Below are 22821 nucleotides of genomic sequence, written 5' to 3'. Positions count from 1 at the left end.
AAATAAAAAAAAATCAACAATGCACAGAAAATATTGTTAAATATACCTTTAGATTGTTTGGTATGATCTAATGGTTCTTCAAGGATTTGGGACAAGTTTGGGATTGAGGATTTTAAATTAACAAAATGTATCAATAAAGTGTGTTGTAATAGTAGGTACGTGAGAAATACATTTTTATCTTACAATATGTTATATTTATGATAAAATCTTAGTAAAATGTCTTCTTATAATAGTACTTTGTACTGTTCACTGTACTTTCTGCAAAATGCCTCAAACTTAATTGAAAAATTAAAAAATTTTGCTGAATAATACAACAAACTAATAAAGCTGTTCTCCCAGCAGTTAAATCTTTATCCACAGATAATTGAAGTTTTAATGGCAACCACCTTAAAAAAGAAAAACAGTGTGAACTTTCTGCTTGATTGTTGTCACATGAGAACGGATCAAGTCCAGACATCTTCACCTTCAATACAAGGTGTAAACAAAATCGGTCATCGATCATGATATAGAGAAAACAAAATTACTAAAATCAAAACGTTTTAACAAATTTGTTTATGTGGAGATTAAAAAGATTAGAGAAAGAGTTTTTAAAGGCACTTGACACTATTAGCAATTACCTAAAATAATTGTTAGCATAAAAACTTACTTGGTAATGAGCAATGGAGAGCTGTGGATAGTATAAAACATTGTGAGAAACGTTGTTTTTGAGAAAGAAGTACATTCTCACTAAAATTTTTGAATTGATTTCAAGACCTCAGCTGAGGTCTCAAATTCAATGCAACTGAGTGAGAGCTCACAACTTGTGCGACAAGGTTATTTTTTCTTCCATTGTTCTCTCGCAACTTCGATGACCGATGTTCAAATTTTTATTTTTACCTTGAGATACACCAAGTGAGAAGAATGGTCTTTGACAATTACCAAAGGTGTCCAGTGCCTTTAAACATAGTTTTGAGTATACATGTATTGCAATCAGCAGCAGGCTATGGATGCAGCCTGGCAGTTAGTGCCACCATTCTGAAGACTTCTTAGCATCTGTTGGCAGTCCTGCAATCCCCTATGGTCACCAATCTTCTCTAATGATCTTGCTGCTTCTGCCAGCATACATTCCCTCTGTCCTGGTGATGACAGTAATGGGAATGGAAGATGCCTACAAGCCATTAGGAGTGCTGAAGCTCTATCACGATCACTCACAACTACCTCATCTTCGTCTGTAGGAAAAATAATACCAAGTTCTTATATAACACATTCCACATCAAGCGTCTTCAATGCGCATTTATACCCCTGGGTGAAGAGAAGCAACTATATTAAAGTATCTTCTTCAGGGACACAATCTGGATTTGAACCCACACTCCGGTGACTTACAAAACTTATAACTTAACAGAAGGGCTATTGATTTGACTCTTTACTTGTTCTTCCCTCAAGACCAATTAAATGACTACCAATAAAAGAAATATAGCGGCCCCTTATTTGTCAATTCTGTGGGGTCAAATTTCATGGGCCTGGATCTACCATCAAATTCTGTGTTGGCAATCACCATTCTTCGCTTGCTCTATAAGTGAAAAATGTCTGCGCTAGCTGTGTAAGCGAAGACTAACTAGCAATGTGGATAGTATTGTAGCCACGGTGGGCGGCGCCGGGCAGGCCTGCACAGAATTAACATTTTCGCCCAGCACTCCGAGCGAAATACATGGTGCCGCCCAGCACAGATTTCCCCCAGATTGCACATCAGCACTGATGGCCCCATATCTAAACATGAATATTTTTTGTTGATCTGCTCGCCCTTGGTGGATTTAGAGCCCTCCACTAAAATAGGCCTAGCTACAACACTGAATGTGGCGTGAAAAGGAAAGGAAAACTTCTCCCCACTAACTTGTGCACATTATCAGGTAATTCATTTCCCCAATATCCTTTTAAATCATTACAGAAAATGTTTGGGCAAATAGGGATTTGTCAAACAAGCAAATCCAGACATCTGGAAAACCAGCATAAATAGCGCACCTTTCATGCTTGAGTAAGCATTGGTGACCCTCCGCCGCAAACTCCTGTCGAGTAGTTGCTGTGTCTTAGCTGGATGTGCTCCTGCCATCAGTCTTGCTGTTGCCTGGTATAGATACACCCTTGGCATTGCTGCCTTGAAGGATGTGGATAGCTTACGGATGCATGAGAGGTCCTGCTGGAATGATGACAGCTCAGATGGCGAGATGACTTGGGTGGCGTTATTGGCACAACCTTGTTGGTTCTGCCAAACAGCAGTGCGGGTAGATAGAAGCCAATCACAAACAAGAACCTGCATAGCCTGTTGAGGAACAGAACAATTATACTCAATGGCTGTTTTCAGATTGTTTGTTTTACAAAGTTGCTATTTATTACCTCTGTGTCCCTATGAGTGTCTCCTGGTGGTGTCCTCCATGTTGTAAATGCTTATCGCCCTGTTGCGTTGAAGGAGCACTGCATACTGATAAGCAAATGCAATGCAACTACAATGCACCAGGGAAACAGGCAGCTTGCTCTCCAATAAACCTCATTCTGCTACTCCAAGATGAATACTTGTCATCACAGGTCACTGTGGTCAAGTGGTTAGACTGCAGGACTTGCAATCACAAGGTTGTGGATTTGAATCCCCTAGTAAACAAAACATTAGCTCTAGGGGATGGTTACTTCAGGCATTACAATCAAAACTACTTCAGTGTTTTCAAGTGGATCGTTATTAACTTCACTATCGCGGGTGAGTTTTTATTTTATCTCAACACTTTGACTAGCTTGCTCTAGTCATCGTCAGGAGACTGTCTATCCAGTACCGTTGCTCTTCTTACCTGTGTTATTTTTTCATGTCCCTGTTGTCCAGAGTAGTTGAGACTGCTTCTCAGGTGTGTGCTGGACTTGTTGGCCATGTACAAACACTCATCAAGCATCTGTTCCTTGTGATTGATGGATGGACTAAGAAAGATCTTTCTGGCCTTAAAGGCAAGCTGTGCTGCCTTTGGTAAAGCATCCCTGGGGGAAAGAATACAAAATGGTTGACAGTTACAATCTGGAAAAATAATTTAGTAATTAGGCCTGGGCTACTCGACTAGTTGCGCCTCAAATAGTCGCGACTATGACACTAGTCACGACTAACTTTTAGATATCAAGATGCATTGTGGCAATGTTTGACGCAGCGCAATATAGTAAAATTCAAGCTGAAAGGATGGAAGGATTGCGTCACTGTTGTCTGATTATGTTTTGTATGTAGATTATATTGACATGAAAAGTCATGAACGACACAATTGGTTCATCAAAAAGGTAGTCGCAACTATTTATTTCATAGCAGTCGCAACTGTTTATTTAATAATCGTGGCGGCACGATTAATCAAGTAGTTGAAAAACGGTAGTTGCGACTCCAATAAGCAATTGATAGTCATGACTATGACACTAGTGGCACTTGTCACCCAGGCATAGCAGTAATTGTCACACTCTGTAGCACTGGAACATAAGACAAGCACAACTTTCTGGGACTATGATTACATTACTTACTCGGTGCTCTGGAGGTGCTGAGGCAGACATTCCACTGCTGAGTAGAGTCTCTCCGCTGCTGCCTCATCTCCCATAAGCCAATGAACAGCAACAAAGACAATGTTACACCACCACTTAGAAACTGGGTCGGCACCTAATAGGAAGGGCAAAGACACAATATGTGTTATTATAACACCTCTTACAAATATTCTGCCTGTTCATTGGTTTAGTGCGCGTCACGTGACATGTCTTAATTTTGCTAGACGACGGCCGTGTGAAAGTGCATCGGTTTGCCATGCGCTAGTCCGAAGACTATCACATGGCGTGCATTACCCAGACGTCGGTTGCGTGTACGAGGATGATAAGTTAATAGTCTGCGCTCCGGACCTCGGGAGTCATAGTTTTAACCATAGCACTCGAAGCAGTCAATATTTGTATACTGTGTTGCCATACAATCAGTAATCATTAAACACAAGACATTTTCATACAATATTAAAAGTTATCACACAAGCGCGAGTGGAATACGGAAAAATATAGTGCTCTGCGTTCCATATCCAAGGAGGCAAAAGGCCAGGATGGATATGGAACGCAGACACGCCAAACTGCTTGTATTTCCACTTTTGAATTTACATTCACTTTTTATAAAGGCTGTATGTTTTGCATAGAGCTTATAAAAGCACAACACACTGAATTAGAATCAGGGTGTGATATGGGCCCTGCGATATAGACTTACACCACACTCCTTGTTGCTAAGGATTCAAGCCATTGAAGACAATGACCGTCTTTGATAATCATCTTTGTTTTCTAGAACATGTCATCATGTTTGCTTGAATATTACCAATACAATAGCTTTGTATTCAATAAGGCATGGTTCGAACCTGAAACTGCAGACATGTTCGATCCAATGGCAAATGCCTGCCTTGGAGCACTAGCAACATCAGCACATTCACTAAGACGCTGTAGATATTGTAATGTCTCAGAACACTGTGGGTCTCTGAAGAAAAACATCAAAATAAAACGGTTCGTTTCAAACTCCACTTTAATTCAAAGCATTCATGTCAATCATATGACAACTTAAAACATAGAAAGTTTATTTGATTTAATAAATAAACCGACCAAAGTAAACAATTAATTTTGGAAAATTTGCATCAGGGATAAAGAATAGTAGTTTTGGTTTTTACCCATATACACTGGTGTGTGTAAGCACTGTATACTTCGTACTTTCCCAAGCTCTGTGAAAAAAATATCACAGGCATATTGCTCGGTTGGGATTCGAACCCACAACCTTTCCAATTCTAGAGCAGTGTCTTACCAACTAGACCACTGAGATTGCCCAGTAGCTAGAGGCAGTTCAAATCATATACCGCAAGGATTTATTATTTCGCAATTAGTTTTGGGTTAAACGAAGAAAAAAAATGCACCAGACAATTTGTGCCCCTAACAAGAATGCATTCTTTTTGAATATGATAATACACATTTGAAGTCACACTTTGAAAACATACCTTTCAACTTTTGAGTTAGTTGATGGAGCCTTTGAATCTGGTGATTCCAATGAGTAAACTGCTTTCTCAAAGAGATGTTCTCTGTAGGCTTGGCTAACAAAGGAAAGTGGGTCAGCTATGGAGGACAGAGAGGTAGAAATTATTTATTTATAAATCAGTTCAGTTATTGATGTAGTTTAAAGGCACTTGACACTATTGGTAATTACTCAAAATAGTTGTTAGCATAAGAACTTACTTGGTAACGAGCAATGGAAAGATGTTGATAGTATAAAACATTGTCAGAAACAGCTCCCTCTGAAGTAGTGTAGTTTTTGAGAAAAAAAAGTAATTTCTCACTAAAACATTTGAATTGAATTCGAGACCTCAGCTGAGGTCTCGAATTCAAGCATCTGAAAGCACACAACTTTTGTGACAAGGGCATTTTTTCTTCCATTATTCTCTCCCAACTTCGACGACCAATTGAGTTCAAATTTTCACAGGTTTGTTAATTTGTGCACATGTTGAGATACACCAAGTGAGAAGACTAGTCTTTGACAATTACCAAAGGTGTCCAGTGGCTTTTAAGGAAAAAACGTGGGTAGTGGAACTTGATACATGCGCTAAAGAACAAGCTATGTTGGTTTTGAACCCAATCTACAACAAAGTGGAGTGATTTGAAGGAGTCATTTCTTACTTGGATTTCCAGCGACACTGTAAAGACTTTCCATGGATTTGCAGGTCCATGATCCATAGAGGAAGAATCGATACCCCATTGGATGAAACAACCATTGCAGAGATGGTAAATCAGAACCGCCTGCTCCAACGTGACGTGCACGACTCAGAAAGTATCTCTGCGGATAGAAAGTAAAGTCAACACTATGTAAACTCAACCTTTATTTTTTGGACTAAACAAAAGCTCCTTTCTCATTCTATAGATAGAAGATCTAAAACAGACGTATGCATACCCGTAAATAATGGACTTTTGTTTGGACGCTTAGAGTTTGAAGACCCAACAAACCTTCCCACTGGTTGAGGGAAAATGCAAAGTGATAATGTCATCCCTCTGTCAAATCACCCAGACCCCTTTTTATCTCCAATGCGGCAACACCCCCACATTTGTTGAAGGTTGTAACAATGTCATTTACTGGGCGTCAAGCAAAAATGTAAGTATTCAGTTCAATTCAATCACCATTTATTCAAAAATAACTAAGACAGTTTATCCATTCTGATTGGTCGAGAGGGCATCACGTGGGGGTGTTTGAACGGATGATATAACACCAAAAAAAGGGTTGAAACATGGGCATGACACTCGAGCTTGCACCTGTGTTTATAAGACAGTTTCTTCATTCCTATTGGTCGAGAGCAACGGCTGGAACAGTTGTGCCACATCACGCGATACGCACGACGGGCATAGCAATCACCTTATAAGGAGTTGTTTACCCGAGGGCCTTACCATTTCATAGCTAGAGGGTTGTTGTGTTGAAAGAAATCATTGAACAATTATAATTTTTGCATTTTTAAAAACTTTTTGACCAAAAAGTGTTGATGTTTTTGGACCAAAAAGCTATTTATGAATGGGAATCAAAGTGTGTTGAATTGGTTTTCAACTAGTTGTTTAAACCCGCCTAGGCCTGGTTCTTGATAATTTACCTCGTCTTCGTCTCGGTAAAATTAACAAGAACCAGGCCTCGGCGGGCTTAAACCACTAGTTGAAAACCTCTTGACCACACATTGATTCCCTTATTTCTATGTTGGTCAAAAAGGAGAATAATACAAAATTAAGTACAACTATTTAAGTCAAAGACATTCAAGAACAGATCAAGAAAATAATAAATGAAATGAGACAAAATATTGCCCTTACTTACCGAGAATACTTGAAGCCTGCTAGACAGACTGATTTTGAAGCACAGTGCCTGGGTGACATAGATCTCAGTCAATGTAGCTGAACTGATAGCATCACCTGCACACTCAGCAAGGTTCATGGCACACAGACCCATGTTAATGGCATATAGCTCTCCGTCTGTCAAATATCCTGTACAGAATTAATGCAATAGAGATAAAGTAGTTACAACTAGTTGAATTTGATCCTTCTAAAGCTGCAGTACTATCTTAGATTATCCGCATCTCCAGGGAAGCTCTATTCATTTTGCAATAGCAATGCTTGACTCTTTGGAGTGTTATTAACCAGTCTCTGGATTAGCGCTGCACCGCATAGAAATATTATTGTTGGGCAACATCACCGTTCACCCTCGTCCTGCTTTTTGGCGATACCAGAAATGAAGATCACCATGACTAGATGGGAAGATGTAAACACTATTTTCAGTTTCCTTCTCAACTCCTGCCCTGTCTGAAATGGTGACTTTGGCTACAGCTACGGCTAGATCACACGCCTGCCTATTCTTCAACACTGGCAGACACGCTGATCTAGCTTTAGCTGTAGCCGAAGTCACTGTTTCGGACATGGCCTTACTAGAAAGAAAAATTTAAGTTTAGTGGTAATGGAAGCTCTTACCACTCATGTGAAGCTGATGTAGCTTGTGATACACTAGGGCGCCATCCCGAGCAGATGACTGGCCATCAGGACACTTTTCACCTTCTCGCTTCCTGTGCAGACCTCCTGCAAGGGCTGCCAGCCAGCGACCAATCAGAAGACGATTTAGCACATGGCGCAAGATGTTCCATACAAGAGACGACATCAGATCGAGTCTGGATGTTGGTAGTGGACGTCCCAGGGCAGTAAGACATGTGCGCAATTGGCTTGCTGCTGCTGCATAGTCTCCCTTTAAAAACACAATGATTAAATATGCTACAAACAGTTCTTATTGACAGCAAAGTCACACTGTAGAAATTCCATACCTACAATAGATTTCTGCTCAACGACTACATTTTTTTTATTATTAGCCACTGTGGCAGGGCTGGGCATGCCTGCCCAGAATTCACAATTTTAACCCAGAATTCTCAGCAAAATACATTGTGCCGCTCAGCACAGATTCTCCCTAGAATAATTTAAAATATTGTTCGCAGTGCATTTATTTGAGACTCGGCTAATGATAAGGAGTATAAAATGCCATAGAGAATGAACACAGTCAAAAGGCCATTCAACTTATTGCATGGCCCCCATAACGTGAACAGTTTGAAAACCTGGCTGATGCTTGCACTCTAGCAAAGATTGCCCCATAATAATACATGAATAATTTAGTTGATCCACTCGCCCTTAGTGGACTTTGAAATCTGTTTGATTTATAGCCCACCACTAAAATTGGTCTAGCTCAACTCACACCCTGATGCTCAAACCTCTTTGATCATCTACTGAATTCAAACCAATTACACATACAATGAAATATACAATCAAGTTAACATTTAAGACATCAAAATCGGCTTAAATATAAAAGTTTGTAAAGTTAGTTTAATTCAATGTCAGGTAAAGTGGATGGACTAACTGACTAAGGCCTGAACATTAATAACTCACTCTTGCAAGATCCAAATCGGCTTGTTTGCGATGCCTCCAAAATGTTGTTGATGCTTCACTGAGAGATTTAGTGACAGGTTCTCCAAAGACAAAGACTCCAGCCAAGAAACCAATGACAATAGTTGCATTAATGAACCACACTAGGCATGCTGGAGCCAACCACTGCAACCACGTCTGCTCAAATGTTTCTGGTAAATCATAAACAGTCTCAACATTATGGACGGTATAAATACTAGAGAAATAGTCACACATTAATTTGATGTTTCTGTAAATCAGTGATTTCTCTTGTGATTATTAGGTCAGTGATCTCCAACACCTTGGGTCTGCAAACTCCAAGTCCAATCAAGGACATTGGATTGGAAACCTGCCCATATCCCTAGTCATATTCTAGCCCAGTCGAATAAAAAAATCTGACAAAACAAAACAAAACACAATTGAATGCCCCCTTTCAAAGAATAACATTCACTTCCAAAAATACCAAATGGACATGCGGAAGTTGCAGAATGACCCAACATTGCTTGAACCGATGTCTTTTATTTTATCGGGTCCACACTTTGAATCTAAAACTTGTTCACTACATTCAACAAAAATACATACCTTTAAACTAAAAAAAAAACCAACAAAAACCCCCACAAAACTTGAGTAGTAAAGAACTTAACATACCTTCCTCTGCAAGAATAGTACGCCCATGTCCATGTTGTCTCTCAAAGCTAGCGCCACTTGAGCCAAAGGAGTTGACCAAGATCCCAAAAGGATCCAGTGTCAAGAAACAAAACATGAAAACACAGAGTCCCAAGCGGGTACGATCAAGCAGACCACTAGGGCTGTAGGGTTCAGATTTGAAGTCATCATCGTCATCGTAGGAGAAGTTTGATTCCATGGCCTCTTCCTCACAAAGCTCAGGGCTGCCGATGTCGGAGCTGCTACTCATTGGGCTGAGATGGGGTGAACTGGTGTCGGATGGTGGTGGTGTCATAGGTTCTGTCTTGACTTGAATTGAATCCGACACTAGCAAAAGACAATACCATATACCATTAAGAACATAGATATTATGTGGCTTTGGTCAGCCAGCAACTGATGGCATTCATTCCCTTCTCGTTTTGTTTGAGGTTCCTTTTTTTGATTACGTTTTAGGTTTTTGGGGAAAATTTCTCTCTGATTTTATAAAGAGAAGACATAAAAATAAGATTTCTAAAAAGAAATGGAACATTATTCTACACTTAAATAAGCAAAATTTCCAATCAATTATGTTGTGATTTTAAGCAATCTTTATTTTGAAAAGTCAATCCCGTTAATACTAACAAAAAATACTGAAAGGAGCGGCTTTGGCCATTTTGGACCATTTTAAAGCTGTTGCACAAATATTTACCAACGTCAGTTTGGAGAAACAGACAAATAAAATGAAACTTACAACAGTTTGGCTTGTCAGACTGCACTCTCAAGACCATATTCTCTTGTTTGAGCTTGTTGACCGTGTTCCGAAGGAATTTGATGTGATCGATAGCCTTCTGAAGGATGCCTGATTTTTGGATCTAAAAAGAAGAGGAAAAAATTATACTTATTCTTCTTGAGTTGTGTTTTGGTACACTTTTTGAAACTGGTAATAAATAATTTGTAGGCAGAGAGAAAGAAAACCGTCTGGGTAAATATAAATAGTATAATTGTATAAATGAGTCAGCTGTTCTTAAGTACTTTTGTATTACATAACTGAATAATGGGCAAGTATTGTTTGAAGCCGTGCATGGTGTGGATAATTAGGAAGAGGGTGCGAGTGTTGGCTCTGAGAAGAGCTGGTGTGGTCTCGAGGTTTCAAACAGTATACTGAAGACGAGCAGAGTTGTTGAGACCACACCGGCCCTTCTCAGAGCCAACACTCACATAAAATAGATTTACACATGATTGTAACCGCAAGTTTCCTATTTATTTATTGTTTCTTCCTATATGAATAACGGGCGTTTTATATTTTATAAACAACCAGAAAGTGAAACCAACCTTAGCATCATGCCCAACCACCATCTGTTTCAACTCCTGGATTTTGCTGTTAATGCTTGAACGATATCGCTTCTCAATAGCATTGTGTGCGGTTCTCTTTTCACCCTTTTTAGGGGGCGGAAGAAGTTCAGTTCTATTTGATGTGAGTCTGCTGATGGGTAACTTGTCATTGTCCAGAAGGACAGGGATGTTTGTTATGACTGATGTGCCGTTGTTTATTTGCAAGGAGGCGCTCGTCACAGAGACAACAGGCAGGCATTTAGTTGGCTCAGTTTTGACAATTTGTGTAGGGACAACAACCTGTGAAAATAATTGACAAAGAATGTTCAAAAATTCAACTTAGTATGAAAATAGCATGAAAATATTTGTTAATAGAAAATCTTAAATTGTAACCATGGGTTTTTTGCTAGTGGATTAATAAGAGATTTCTTTTTTAAAGGCACATATTTTACGGAAATAAAACATCCGCTGATAATCTAACTTATTTTCAAGCAAGTATTGATCGATTTTATCCCATTTTTTCCCAATACAAAAAAGGATTTTTTTTCTGTAGTTGAACGAATCATTAAAATCTAAGGACTAGTTTTACAAATAAAAGCATTTCTTGGATTGAAGCAGAAGCAGAGATTTTTTAATTTTTTTTCAAATTTAATTGTACATAAATCTAACCTGTTGGTAGGTAGTGGTAACTGGATGTACTGGTTTGGATACAGGAACAGTTGCAATAGGAGATTGTACTGTTAGCTTGGAGCTTGTCGTCTGTTGCCCAACTTGTGGAGAAATTACAACTTGTTGGTTAGACTTCACAGTCGGCGTGGCCACACATGTTTTTCCAATGACCGTATTACATGTTTTCAGGGTAGGCGATGTTGCGATAGTAATCGGGACAGTTGGTGAAGTTGGGGTGGGTGGTGTCACCTGCTGTACAGACACTGCATTTTGTAATAGTTGCTGTTGTAACTGTTGCTGTTTTAGTTGAAAGGACTGCTGCTGAAGAAGCTGTTTTTGTGCTTCCTGCTTTTGCTGCTCTTGTAACTGTGCCTGTCGCTGTGCTTGCATCTGTAGTTGCTGCAACAGCTGTTGTATCTGCACAGTGGCCTGCTGCTGTTGCTGCTGCAGTTGGTTCTGAAGCTGCTGATTCTCAACGTTTTGCCCTTGAAGCTGATTTTGATTTGTCTTAGGCTGGACAATCGGACTTGAAATTATTTGCACAGGACTTAGTTGTTGCTGCTGCTGTTGCTGCTGCTGCTGCTGTTGCTGCTGTGTGTCATGATCTTGCAGTCTTGATGCTTGAGATGACAGTAGCATATCAAAATGCGAGTCAGGAGACAGGAAGCCGGAATCATTGATGGAAGAAGTTCCCAGGGTGCTGTCCAAAAGGAGCGAGTCATCTGGACATTCATACTTAATAACATCTGTAAAATAGAAGCAAGTTTTTGGTATGAGAAGCAACTCCGACACACACACACACACGCTACTTAGAACAGCTGCTCGTAAAATGTGGTTGATAACCTAAACTCGGTCCTTAAGTACCCAGTGTGAAAAACAAGCATGGATCAGTAAAGGAATTATATTTTGATGTCGCACACAGGACAAAATCTCATGATAAATGAGTATCAACAAAACAGTGGCTCAATTTCAGACATATTTCCGGGCCCTGATGTCTCAAGTGACGGACCAAGAGTCTTCTGCTTTTGACGTCTTTCATAAATGCTAGGACAATAACTGCTTTCAGGCTTTCAAATTGCCAGTCAAAAGAAATCTTTTGAAAAGTCATACCATTCTACAGTGCAATGCACTCTTTGTGCAATAATAGCAAGTTAGAAATAAAATAGGAGACAAAATTAAATTTAGCAACGGTTAAAAAGTATCTAAATCGTTAAGAACTCAAGGCATCCAAAAGCCAATAGTGCACCCTGACCCATAAAAGCTGGATAATTCTCATGGCACATTGACAAACTCCGGAATCAAAAGAAGCTGGTCAACAGTTAAGAACAGAAAAGGGTTTAAATAGGTCTTTGACAGCGCCATGACGATCATATTCCCCTGTCTATAGCTCATCACAGTCTTCTGTGTCACGCTGCTTGCATATTGTGATCAGTACAAAAACTTGTGCATTTCACAGGATATGATTTCCAAACAGGCTGTTTACACTGATATGCGACACTGCAGAGGCAAATTTATTTGATACCCATGTATATACAAATTGGAAATGGCCAGCACAGAGTGCTTTGTTAATTGCAGTGATATGAGCACCCACTAAAATGAAATTCAATAACACAGAGGACTGACCTTTTGAAGTGGCAAGACTAAGAACGTGCTATTTTTGACTTGAGGGAAAAATATAAAAAAGTACAAGTGTTTTATTTTTCCAACCAAATGCCTTCTGGTGACCCTAATTTTTTGCCCAGAGGTGCATCCCCACCCCTTCACAACAACTTATCCTATTTCATTAAACAAAACCAAAAAAAACTTTTGAATAGGTTTGGAGTCTAACTAGAGCATTTAGGAAAATTGAAGTAAAGTGTCTCAACAGCAAGGTAAAGGAAGGGTATGGTTTATTTTACAAAGTGTTTTGTATATCAGTTAAAGGCAGTGGACACTATTGGTAATTACTCAAAATAATTATTAATTGGTAATGAGTAATGGGGAGAGGTTGATAGTATAAAACATTGTGAGAAACGGCTCCCTTTGAAGTGAAGTGAAGTGAAAAAAGTAATTTTCCGCGAATTTGATTTTGAGACCTTAGATTTAGAATTTGAGGTCTCAAAATCAAGCATCTGAAAGCCCACAGCTTCGTATGACAAGGTGTTTTTTCCTTTAATTATTATCATGAACTTCAACATTGTGAGAAACGGATCCCTCTGAAGTATCGTAGTTTTCGAGAAAGAGGTCATTTTCAACGAATTTGATTTCGAGACCTCAGATTTAGAACTTGAAGTCTTGAAATCAACCATCTAAATGCACACATTTTCGTGTGACTAGGGTGTTTTCTTCTTTCATTATTATCTCGCAACTTTGATGACCGATTGAGCTCAAATTTTCACAACTTAGTTATTTTATGCATATGTTGAGATACACCAACTGTGACAATTACCAAAAGTGTCCACTGCCTTTAAAGACAGTGGACACTATTGGTAATTGGTACATTGCTTTTTTTTTTTGTTCCATCTTTTTTTCCCCCCAAGCCTAATAAAACGTTTACATTTATGGTCCAGGTGTTAGGTTAGGGTGGTCTGGTTCCGGAAACAGAACATCCATTTCGTCTGCCCTTAGTACTTTTAACTGATGAGATAGTGTTATACATGTGTAGCAACCACAACACTGTTACAACCCAAACCGGCAACTTAAAGATTTTGGTCAGTGAAGGGGGTCAGCTTATTCAGTCAAGCAATACTTATAGTTTCCAAAACTTATTTTGTGACCCCCCCCCCTTCAATTAAATCCTTTATCGAGTTTCAGTAGGCTCTCATTTACCTTTCTGTAACAATCTCATACAAATTTGTTATTTTGCTCATGAGGAGAAGCTGTGCCAGCACACAAGGGATGTAGACCACACTGTGGTTTTGATACCATCAAGTCAAATCCTGAACAGTGCATTGAAACGCTGACTGCTCTTTTACAGGTACCTTGAAACACACAGAAAATACATAGCTGGCAGGGAGATGATTGTTTTGATTTGGATTGGAATTTAGCTCTCCATTTCCAAGAGAATGCAACACATCTAAGGCATGTGCAGGAACTAGCACAGACTATGATCATCCTGTTCACGTTGGGATTGAGGTAGTCACTCCATGTGCAATACCACTGATGCTCATTGGATAACTAAAAGGAAAGGGGCGGGACCTAATTAATTATGTATAAATAGAGAACTCAATGTATATTCAAAACCATTGTACAGGTATAACAACCTGTCATGCGCAGTAGTTGACACTGAAATGTGTGTCAGCTTATGGCTTAGGCCCTGCAAGTTCCATTGAAGATTTCTTTATTTTTATAAAGTACATACTGTGAGTAGGCCTAGATGTGGATGACAATGACATTTGGCTCGTCTTTTATAACTTTTAGGGTGCGCAAACAATAACATAATAATCCTTGGCTAAATACGGCACAGGTGAATTTAACTTGTAGAGGTCATCAAACTTTTAGTTGACAAGTATAAAGTAATTCTTCACATTGAAATATAACATTGAACTTCTACTTAAATCTTTCCTAAAATCTGGTAAATAAAGTTTATGAAGTAATTAAGTGTGCTGACTGGAATTTATTTGTAAACGGTGTATTTTCGTTACACTATCATTCATTATTTTTTTCAAGTGAACTATTTTGTTAAGTGGCAGCCCTACCTGTTTTGGTTAAATCGAGTTCACAGTACAATGTTGATGTTGTTTGCAACTATTTGTAACAGTAAATATATGGGAAACTCTCTCCCAAACACTGTGATGTAAAACGGGTACCCAAACCCCGAATCAAGTAAATAATAATAACTGCATTTATATAGTGCCTAACAACTCCAAAAGCAAGTCTCTAAGCGCTCAGATGAACAAAAGAAAATTACCTATTTGATGAGTTGAACAGAAATGTTATGAAGACTCTTGAACCATGAGATAGTGGTAGCTTGTTTGACATGTAGAGGGAGATTGTTCCAAAAGTGAGGTGCAGCAAATTGAAAACTACATCGACCATACGTTTTAGTGGCAATATTAGGCCAAACAAAATAATATGTGTGTTTCCCATTACACTGGCCAAAAAAAATAAGGGTCGGTAGGGACGAAAACACATTTTATTTTGATGAATTATTTTATTGCTTCAAAACTTAGGGTAGGAACGAATGTTGAAAATATTTTTGCCCTTGCATGTAAATTTCCTGTAAAATCAATGATGTCCAAGTTCAACTCGCAAATCTCTAAAAATGACACAGAAAATAAGCCCCAAAAAGCAACCGTTCCGACGTCTGTAAATTTCACGAACACAATCATCGCTCAATCAACATCTGTTGTGCAATCTCGAGATTGAGCAGCGCAATTCAGGCCTGTGAGCAGGTCATGAAAACAAAAAGCGGAAAATTGTTGTCCAGATTTTGGGCCAGCACTACGAACGTAATAAAAGGCTTTAATTAAAAACTCAAGCGTAGACAACACATTCACAGAAACATAGGCCATAATTCTTACATGTAACAATGTGTTGTACATCAACATTTTCAAGGTATTTTGGTAGCATTCCTTTAGGAATAAATCCACAAGGGCGATGAGTCCTTGTCGCCAACTGTCATATATTTTACTTGTCGTAAAAAAATACACACCGTACATACACAACGTACGTCGTGTGGGGGAACACCATGTGTGCCTAATCTTGTCTCAAGGTGTTGGCTTTTTAGTAAAGCGCCCTCTATTGGTGCAATGGAACAATGATATTGAAGTACATGTAAAATAGACATCGCGCTAAACGAAAAATTAACAACGGCTCCAATGAAAGACCAACACGGAGCATTTTACTGGGTCTAGCCCCCGACTCACATGTCAAAATCAAATCGCAATTAAAGTGCTTCCTGATTCCAGGTACCTGCTGCTTGACGATCTATTTTAGATGTAAACAATAAGAAGATCAAAACGGAACTGGAAAAAAGCGGAGCCCGCGAGAAAAACAAGGAACGGGGAAAAAAGCGGAACACAAGAAAAATGCGGACTGGGAAAATTAAAAAGAGCGGAAATCCTTTTAAAGCGAAGATTTCACAGGCCTGGCAATTAACAGATTGCTAGCTTTACGAACTTGCATGGTACAATGCAGCAGCAACCGATCTAAATAAGCCTTTTTCCATCAAAAACCATTTACATGAATAAGTGATTAGATGTTCAATCGTCAAAAACTTTGTTTGAAATAAAAACGACATAGAGTGAACATTGCCCCGCATTGCGCGCACCTTCAATCAGCAAAAGTTGTACATCTTAAGTTGAATATTTCAAGCCTGTACATTGTACCATTCTACAGGCGTGCGGCATACACTGTGTGGCAATTCTTTCTCGTTCGTGAACGTGCGTATTGTGTTGAAGTCTATCAACGGCCAATCACAGCGTGCGGACTGTTTATGCACTATGCATGCAGTGGGTTTTTCAATGGGCGACAGAACGTTTGTGCGTGCTGTGTGTGATGTGGTGGATCACAGGCATACGAACCATGTGGTCGTGTGTACATGTACATCTAGTTGCGATAACGTAACCCTCCTGCCGACGGCGTAGCCGGAGGGTTACGAGTCATACGCAATCGATGCAGGGCGAAATATTTTAGTCAACAGATTTGCTCATGTGTTACCCCTTTCAAAAATCATGACACAAATTCTATCAACACGAACTGAGAAACAGTCACAAATTTCCCAGGTTCTATTTTTGAACCTGTAGCTGGTTACCAAGCACTGAACCCAAGCGCTGAACCCAACCGCAGGTACCAGCCAATTGAATTGACGACCTGTCGACCGAGCCGCAGCCGAGTTTGACTAAACCATTCTGCTAATGCTAATGATTATTCCTTGCTCGTATCATCCATGCAAAACTTCAAAAACGTCACCGCTGTTCGAGTTTTTTTTTTTTAGTAGAGCCCCTTTTTCAATTAAAAATATTATTATTAATTCAATAATAACAATTCAATGAATGAAGATTCCCCCGTTTCCAAAAATGTTTTTTTTTAAGAAAAGAAAGAAAAAAACAAAGGTTGCCCGTCCGGAATATTTAATTCAATCACATCAAAAGATAGAGATGGTTTAAAAGACACAGATACGCAAAGATTTTATTAAATCAATAATATAAATCAAATAGAAAATTATTTTAAAAGACACAGATACACAAAGATTTAATGAATTAAATACTGTTATAAGAATTAAAAGGAGAAATTGAAAAATGAAACAAAACAACTGGATCGGAACAGCCAAAAAAGGAAACGGCAAACAACTGAAACAAGCTCCTTTATACAATCATCACTCCCTTCAGTCCATGTGCAACGGAACTCCAGAAACATCTCGCTGGTGTCCCACGCTTGACATGCTGTTATCATGATACTCCATGTCGATCACCAACGAAAATGAACGTTCAGTGCATGCATCATGTTCATACCATGCGCTACGCGGCAGAATCCACTCGCTCTGAACGGCAAGTTGACATCTCTTTGCTATATTGTTATCATAAATTGTACAAAATATTACATTTCCCTGATTAATCACTCAATAAAAGACATTTAGCAATGATATTCTTGTGTAAAAGATGCTCGTAATAGCTGTTCTGATAAGCAAACAGCTCCGTGCAGGCTAACACAAGTGTATATGCACGTACACGTGTTGTGTACAATGTGTATGCACGTACACGTGTTGTGTGCATGCACAATGATGACGTGTGTATCTATATTTAGCGCGCTGCGTTTATAACGAGGTTCGGATAATACGAGGAAAATGGGCCAGTCCGGCGGACCTCGTTATAACGGGAGTCGACTGTACATACATGTAACATCATGGAGGTAGAAGTTTCGAGTTGAAGCAGTTGTGAAAAGAAATTGTAACAAGGTAAAATTGTAAAAAATTTCATTTTGCATCAAATGATACTGTTTTTACGCACAAGGTCCCACGGGTTTGTTGCATATAATTCCACAAATTAACAGAGTATTTTCTTCACAAACGGTTAAACTTTTTGTTTTCTTAGACTAGTGTCTTTGAAAAAAAATTCGCAACAAAGTCTGACTGAAGTTTGTACAATATTAAAAATTTATTTTGCATTGTTCTGTTTTTGTTTTTGTCCGCAAGACAACAAACAGCGTTCGACCTTAACGCTTGTCTGCTGGCCAAATGCCAGTAGAAATCGCGGCGGACCAGCTGAAACACCTTGCCAATTGGTCCGGCTGATCAGTCAAAAATATCGGCAGCGGTACTACAGAACAATGACTATTTTTAAAACTATTTTTAGGCTCGAATAAAACGTAAAAACATTCACTCAAGGTTTGGATAAAACGTACAAAAATCACTTGAAGTGCCGCTGAACGCTGGCAAACTTCCGACGATCTTGCATACACAGCGCAAAATCCCAGCATGCAACGCAAAGGCTTGAAGTCTTTGTATTAGTTCACGTGTGGCAAAAAGTGTAAGAAACATTGAACGCTAGAGGGCGTTTCAGAATATTCGATAGCGTGAGAATAGACGCCCTCTATTGGTGAAAGTACGCGATAGCTTACAAAAGTAGCTTCAATCGCCTTGACAAAAGACCACAAAGCAAAACAAATTCTGTCAGCAGCATGGTCGTCAACGGAGCAGATTTCCGTGTGAGAATAACAGTCTAGCGCGTTTACGAAAAACGAGCGATACGGTGAGGCTTCATTCAACAAAAATTACCAAGTTAGAATACTATGGATGAGCAAAAAGTATTATTTAATTGTGTTTAGTAAGATTCTTCCATCCTGATTTTGCTTAATTTTGTTGTTATTTGGGGCTTGTTTGTTTTGCGGGCGATCTAGTTTGTTGCTCCATGGTTTTATTGGTCACATATTAAATGAGCGGTTGTTTGGGGTTTTTGCGGGTTGATTTCAAGAAAGACTTGGGTTCTAGAATGCAATCATGTGTTAAACAAAGGCGCAGTTGTTTTTGCTGCTTTTAAAAACGTTTTTTTGAATGAAAATTTTGTTCACAAAACAGACTCCGGCACCGACCATTCCTTACACATAATTGAAAAAATACAGTAAAATTCATATGCGTCTTAATGTATGTTGTAACTATTTTGATGTCTACTTTTTGTTGGGGTTTCTTTCTGGACGAAAGTGGGAAGATTTTTGGAACTTCCGTACGATGTATTATCTTTATGAATACTTATTAAAACTACAATAATAGGCAATGTTTATACATGATAAAATAGCTTGAGCGATCGCACGTAACCCTCCCCACCATAGATTTGAAGGTAATACATAAAAAGTTAATGATATTTTAACAGACGATTTTAAAGTGTTTTTGTTTGTCTAGTAAAACGCTAAAAAAAAAATCATAAAAAAGTTCTTCTTACTTAGCAATACTTCAATGTCGAGTGCTTACAATAAACCGTGGACTAAAAAAACTACCTAAATAAAGATCATATTAAATTTTCCAACTTACTCTGACAAATAATTTGACCTGTTTTTAAATTAATTTTAATAATATTATTGTTATTACATTTTTAAAGAAAAAAATACTCTCAAATTAATGAGCCCCCTTACGAATACAATAACTTGGTACACATAAATAAAGTATGGCTTCCATCAGTGCAGTTAAGTTGCAATGTAATTCATGTTGAATTTTGAAGTAGCGACGATCGGAAATCGAGCAGTTGGTTGTGTACAACAGTATACTATTAGTTTAAAAAAAAGATATACAAAAATTTACGGACCAGTCAAAAACCTTGCGGACCAGTGAAAAATCAAGCCAACTGGTCCTGCTGGCCAGTTGAAAAAACAGTTAAGGGCAACCCCTGACAAATCACAAGCGGCAGTAGTTGTCACAACTTTGTGTTCTGCTTTTTTAATGATGGTTTCAGTTATTATATACAGCTAAACCAACAACGGTGCGCTAACTCCTTTGTAAGAACGTTTCAAGACATCTACGGTCACACTAGCGCAAACTTAACTAGTGCCCAAGTGACACTCTGTCACTAGCCATTTACTACGGTTTTCCAAAACAGTTTTAAAATCGATTTACATCAAGCATTTAATTGAACTCGCAATCATTTGTTGTGCTTCTATATGATGATAGGATAGTCCACAATCACAATAGACTTCATTGTAAGTTCGGAATAGAGGGTTGCCCTGCCCATTGAACGCGTCATCGCGGTGCTGTTATAGATCATGTGGCCACGTGTCAAGTCTGTTGCTGAAGCATCGTGGGTAGTAGATGTAAGTCAACGACTGCTTAACAACACACCAGGTATGAGTGTGCACGCTCATTCATGAGCAATGAAACTTCTACGTTACATCAGTTTACATCAAATATTTTGTACTAATATTTAACCATTCTTTCGAACAACTCGCTTTATAGAACATAGTGAATTTTTCAATCGCTTACATAAATGATTGACCATTTGCACTTGCAGCAACGACTGTGTACAACATGGTATAATCGGATGTGTTTAATAAACAAAACAGTCGTTGATTTGTATCATACACTGCACCGCGCCACAGCGACGCGGTAGGCAGAGCACCCCAAATTTTCAACTTCATATCAGCTGGAGGCCGAGCAGACCAACCTTGAAACTGGGCTACATTTTGAGGAACTTTGTTGTTGCTGGGCACTGGGTGGTGGGGAAATCGGATAACTTTCTGCATGGCGCCACCACTTTTTCACTCTTTATTACAAATGGGGATATCTCATTGAGGTAAACTAGATAATATATTATTTCTTATCGAATGAAAAAGTGGTGGCGCCATACGGAACCTTGTCCAGGAAATCATAGCAAATGCAACGTTATAGGAACAGAGTTTTTATGTTAATTGTAGAATGACCCTATATGTCAACATTTTAAGTTTTGAAAACAGTACAACATGAGCCAAACATGGTCTGCTGTCTAGGTTTTTTGGTTGGATGGGGCATTTTTACTGGAGTTTCGTTGAAATCCAACATTCATCAAATTCAAAGAAAAATTAAATCACACAAAGGCAACAAGCAAGAGAAGTGGGTAAACAAATACATCATGAATAAAGTATTGTATTTCATCAACATCATTGTTGTAGATCTATTTATTTGTAGTATTATGCTAAAACAAATATGCCGAATATTACTAAAATTTTAATAAAATATGCTGAACTAACATTAAAATAAGGTGTGTGTTTTGATAATTATCAGATTATAAACCAAATTGTGGCCAAGCTCAAAATCCTTAGCCACACAAAAGTGGGGTTTTGTCATCATGTGTTGTTTTATAATAAAATAAAATAAAACGAGTGAGGATTATTCCCTGTAAAAACAATGCAAAAAGTACCTACAGCTCCATAGCATTTTAACATACCATCAATATCATCCAGTAAAACATCACTGCCTCCTGGAGAGTGTAAACTTGGATCCAGATCCCCCAAAGGATCGGACGAAAACAGCCACTGCTGTAGCTGGTCCGCCATCTCTAGTTTGGATACTTAAATAAATCGTACGACATGAGATCACGTAGATAAATAATGGAGAACGCTGAAGAAGAATACAACTTCAAAGTGACAAAATGTGTAGGGACGACTTTTTACACACAGCTTGCTTGATGATGTGATCATCAGCCCGTTTTCCTGCTGACCAGAAAAACACAGAGTGAGACCATGAGGATTCAACCAATCAGAATTCTCCGAGCCATCGTACGATTCTGCGTCATGAAATAACAACAATATGTAAATAAGCCCAGTTATAATTAATGACATGTTACCCCCGTCGCAAGGTGGCTCACTTCAGGCTACCCTGGCTGCCTGGAACAATACAAACAAAACCCCCCAAAAGAAGGGCCACGAGCGGTCGCACTAAATACCGACAACTCACGACCCCTCACGACAACTCACGACAACAATTTTTAAATGCACTTTAACAGAACATTTGAACGTAATTCAACCATTAAATATGTGCACAAGAGTCATATGCATCGAAATCACTTTCAAACTGTTGAAAAAATTGTCATTGTAACTGTAAAAAAGGTGTTTTTTACCCCGAATTTAGTAACGAACGGAAATATTCGCCATTTTGTCTTTCGACGTACTTAGACGATTCTATTACACCGCAGGAAGCGATGTAATTTCTGAGGGCTGAGTTGTATTTTTTCGTTTTGGTTTTAGCTGCTGATTTTTTCTTTCTTGTTAGTAAATAAGCCGCCACTCTGGAATTCGAAGTTAAAAGGGGAAACTTAAATATAATATTGTTTTAAACTCCATGAAATACATTTTTAAAAAGAGTAAATAATCATTTTGCATGTTGCATCACCCCTGCGGTATAATAGAATCGTCCAAGTGCGTTGAAAGACAACATGGCGGATATTTCCGTTCGTTACTAAATTCGGGGTAAAACACACCTTTTCTACAGTTACAAATATAATTTTTAACAGTTTGAAAGTGATTTGGGTGCATATGACTCTTGTGCATATATTTAATGGTTGACTTATGTTCAAATGTTCTGTTAAAGTGCACTTAAAAATTGTTGTCGTGAGGGGTCGTGAGTTGTCGGTATTTACCGGGGACGTGTGTTTATTTTATTTTTATTTCAGTTCAGTTATGTTTTAATGATGGTATCAAAACGAGGAAATGTTCGCATCCGATCAGTGAATAAAAAGTTTACATGTGATTTCGGACTAAACAAGAAATGCCGTTGTGGGACTTATTTTAAAAAGCCATGGTAAAAAGGGGCCCCACCGTCACCTTGTCAGAAACCAT

General features: G+C 38.7%; 1 protein-coding gene across 1 annotated transcript; it reads right to left on the bottom strand.

The window, feature by feature from the left end:
* Window positions 1–869: 869 nt before the first annotated feature.
* On the bottom strand, window positions 870–21684 carry LOC117293457 (sterol regulatory element-binding protein 1-like). The gene is made up of 15 exons (XM_033775798.1): window positions 21432–21684; window positions 11104–11849; window positions 10435–10734; window positions 9854–9974; window positions 9106–9450; window positions 8443–8630; window positions 7486–7753; window positions 6839–7005; window positions 5668–5824; window positions 4995–5109; window positions 4371–4486; window positions 3514–3646; window positions 2814–2994; window positions 1999–2296; window positions 870–1208 (listed from the first exon to the last, which is right to left on the bottom strand). The coding sequence occupies exons 1-15, from the start codon at window positions 21538–21540 to the stop codon at window positions 970–972; spliced, it is 3483 nt and encodes a 1160-aa protein (XP_033631689.1). The 5' UTR covers window positions 21541–21684; the 3' UTR covers window positions 870–969.
* Between the last annotated feature and the right edge of the window lie 1137 nt (window positions 21685–22821).

Source organism: Asterias rubens, chromosome 8 (assembly GCF_902459465.1).
Source record: "Asterias rubens chromosome 8, eAstRub1.3, whole genome shotgun sequence".
Classification (NCBI taxonomy): Eukaryota; Metazoa; Echinodermata; class Asteroidea; order Forcipulatida; family Asteriidae; genus Asterias; species Asterias rubens.
Note: the sequence above shows the minus strand (reverse complement) of the source record. Positions and strands in the feature narration are given on the sequence as shown.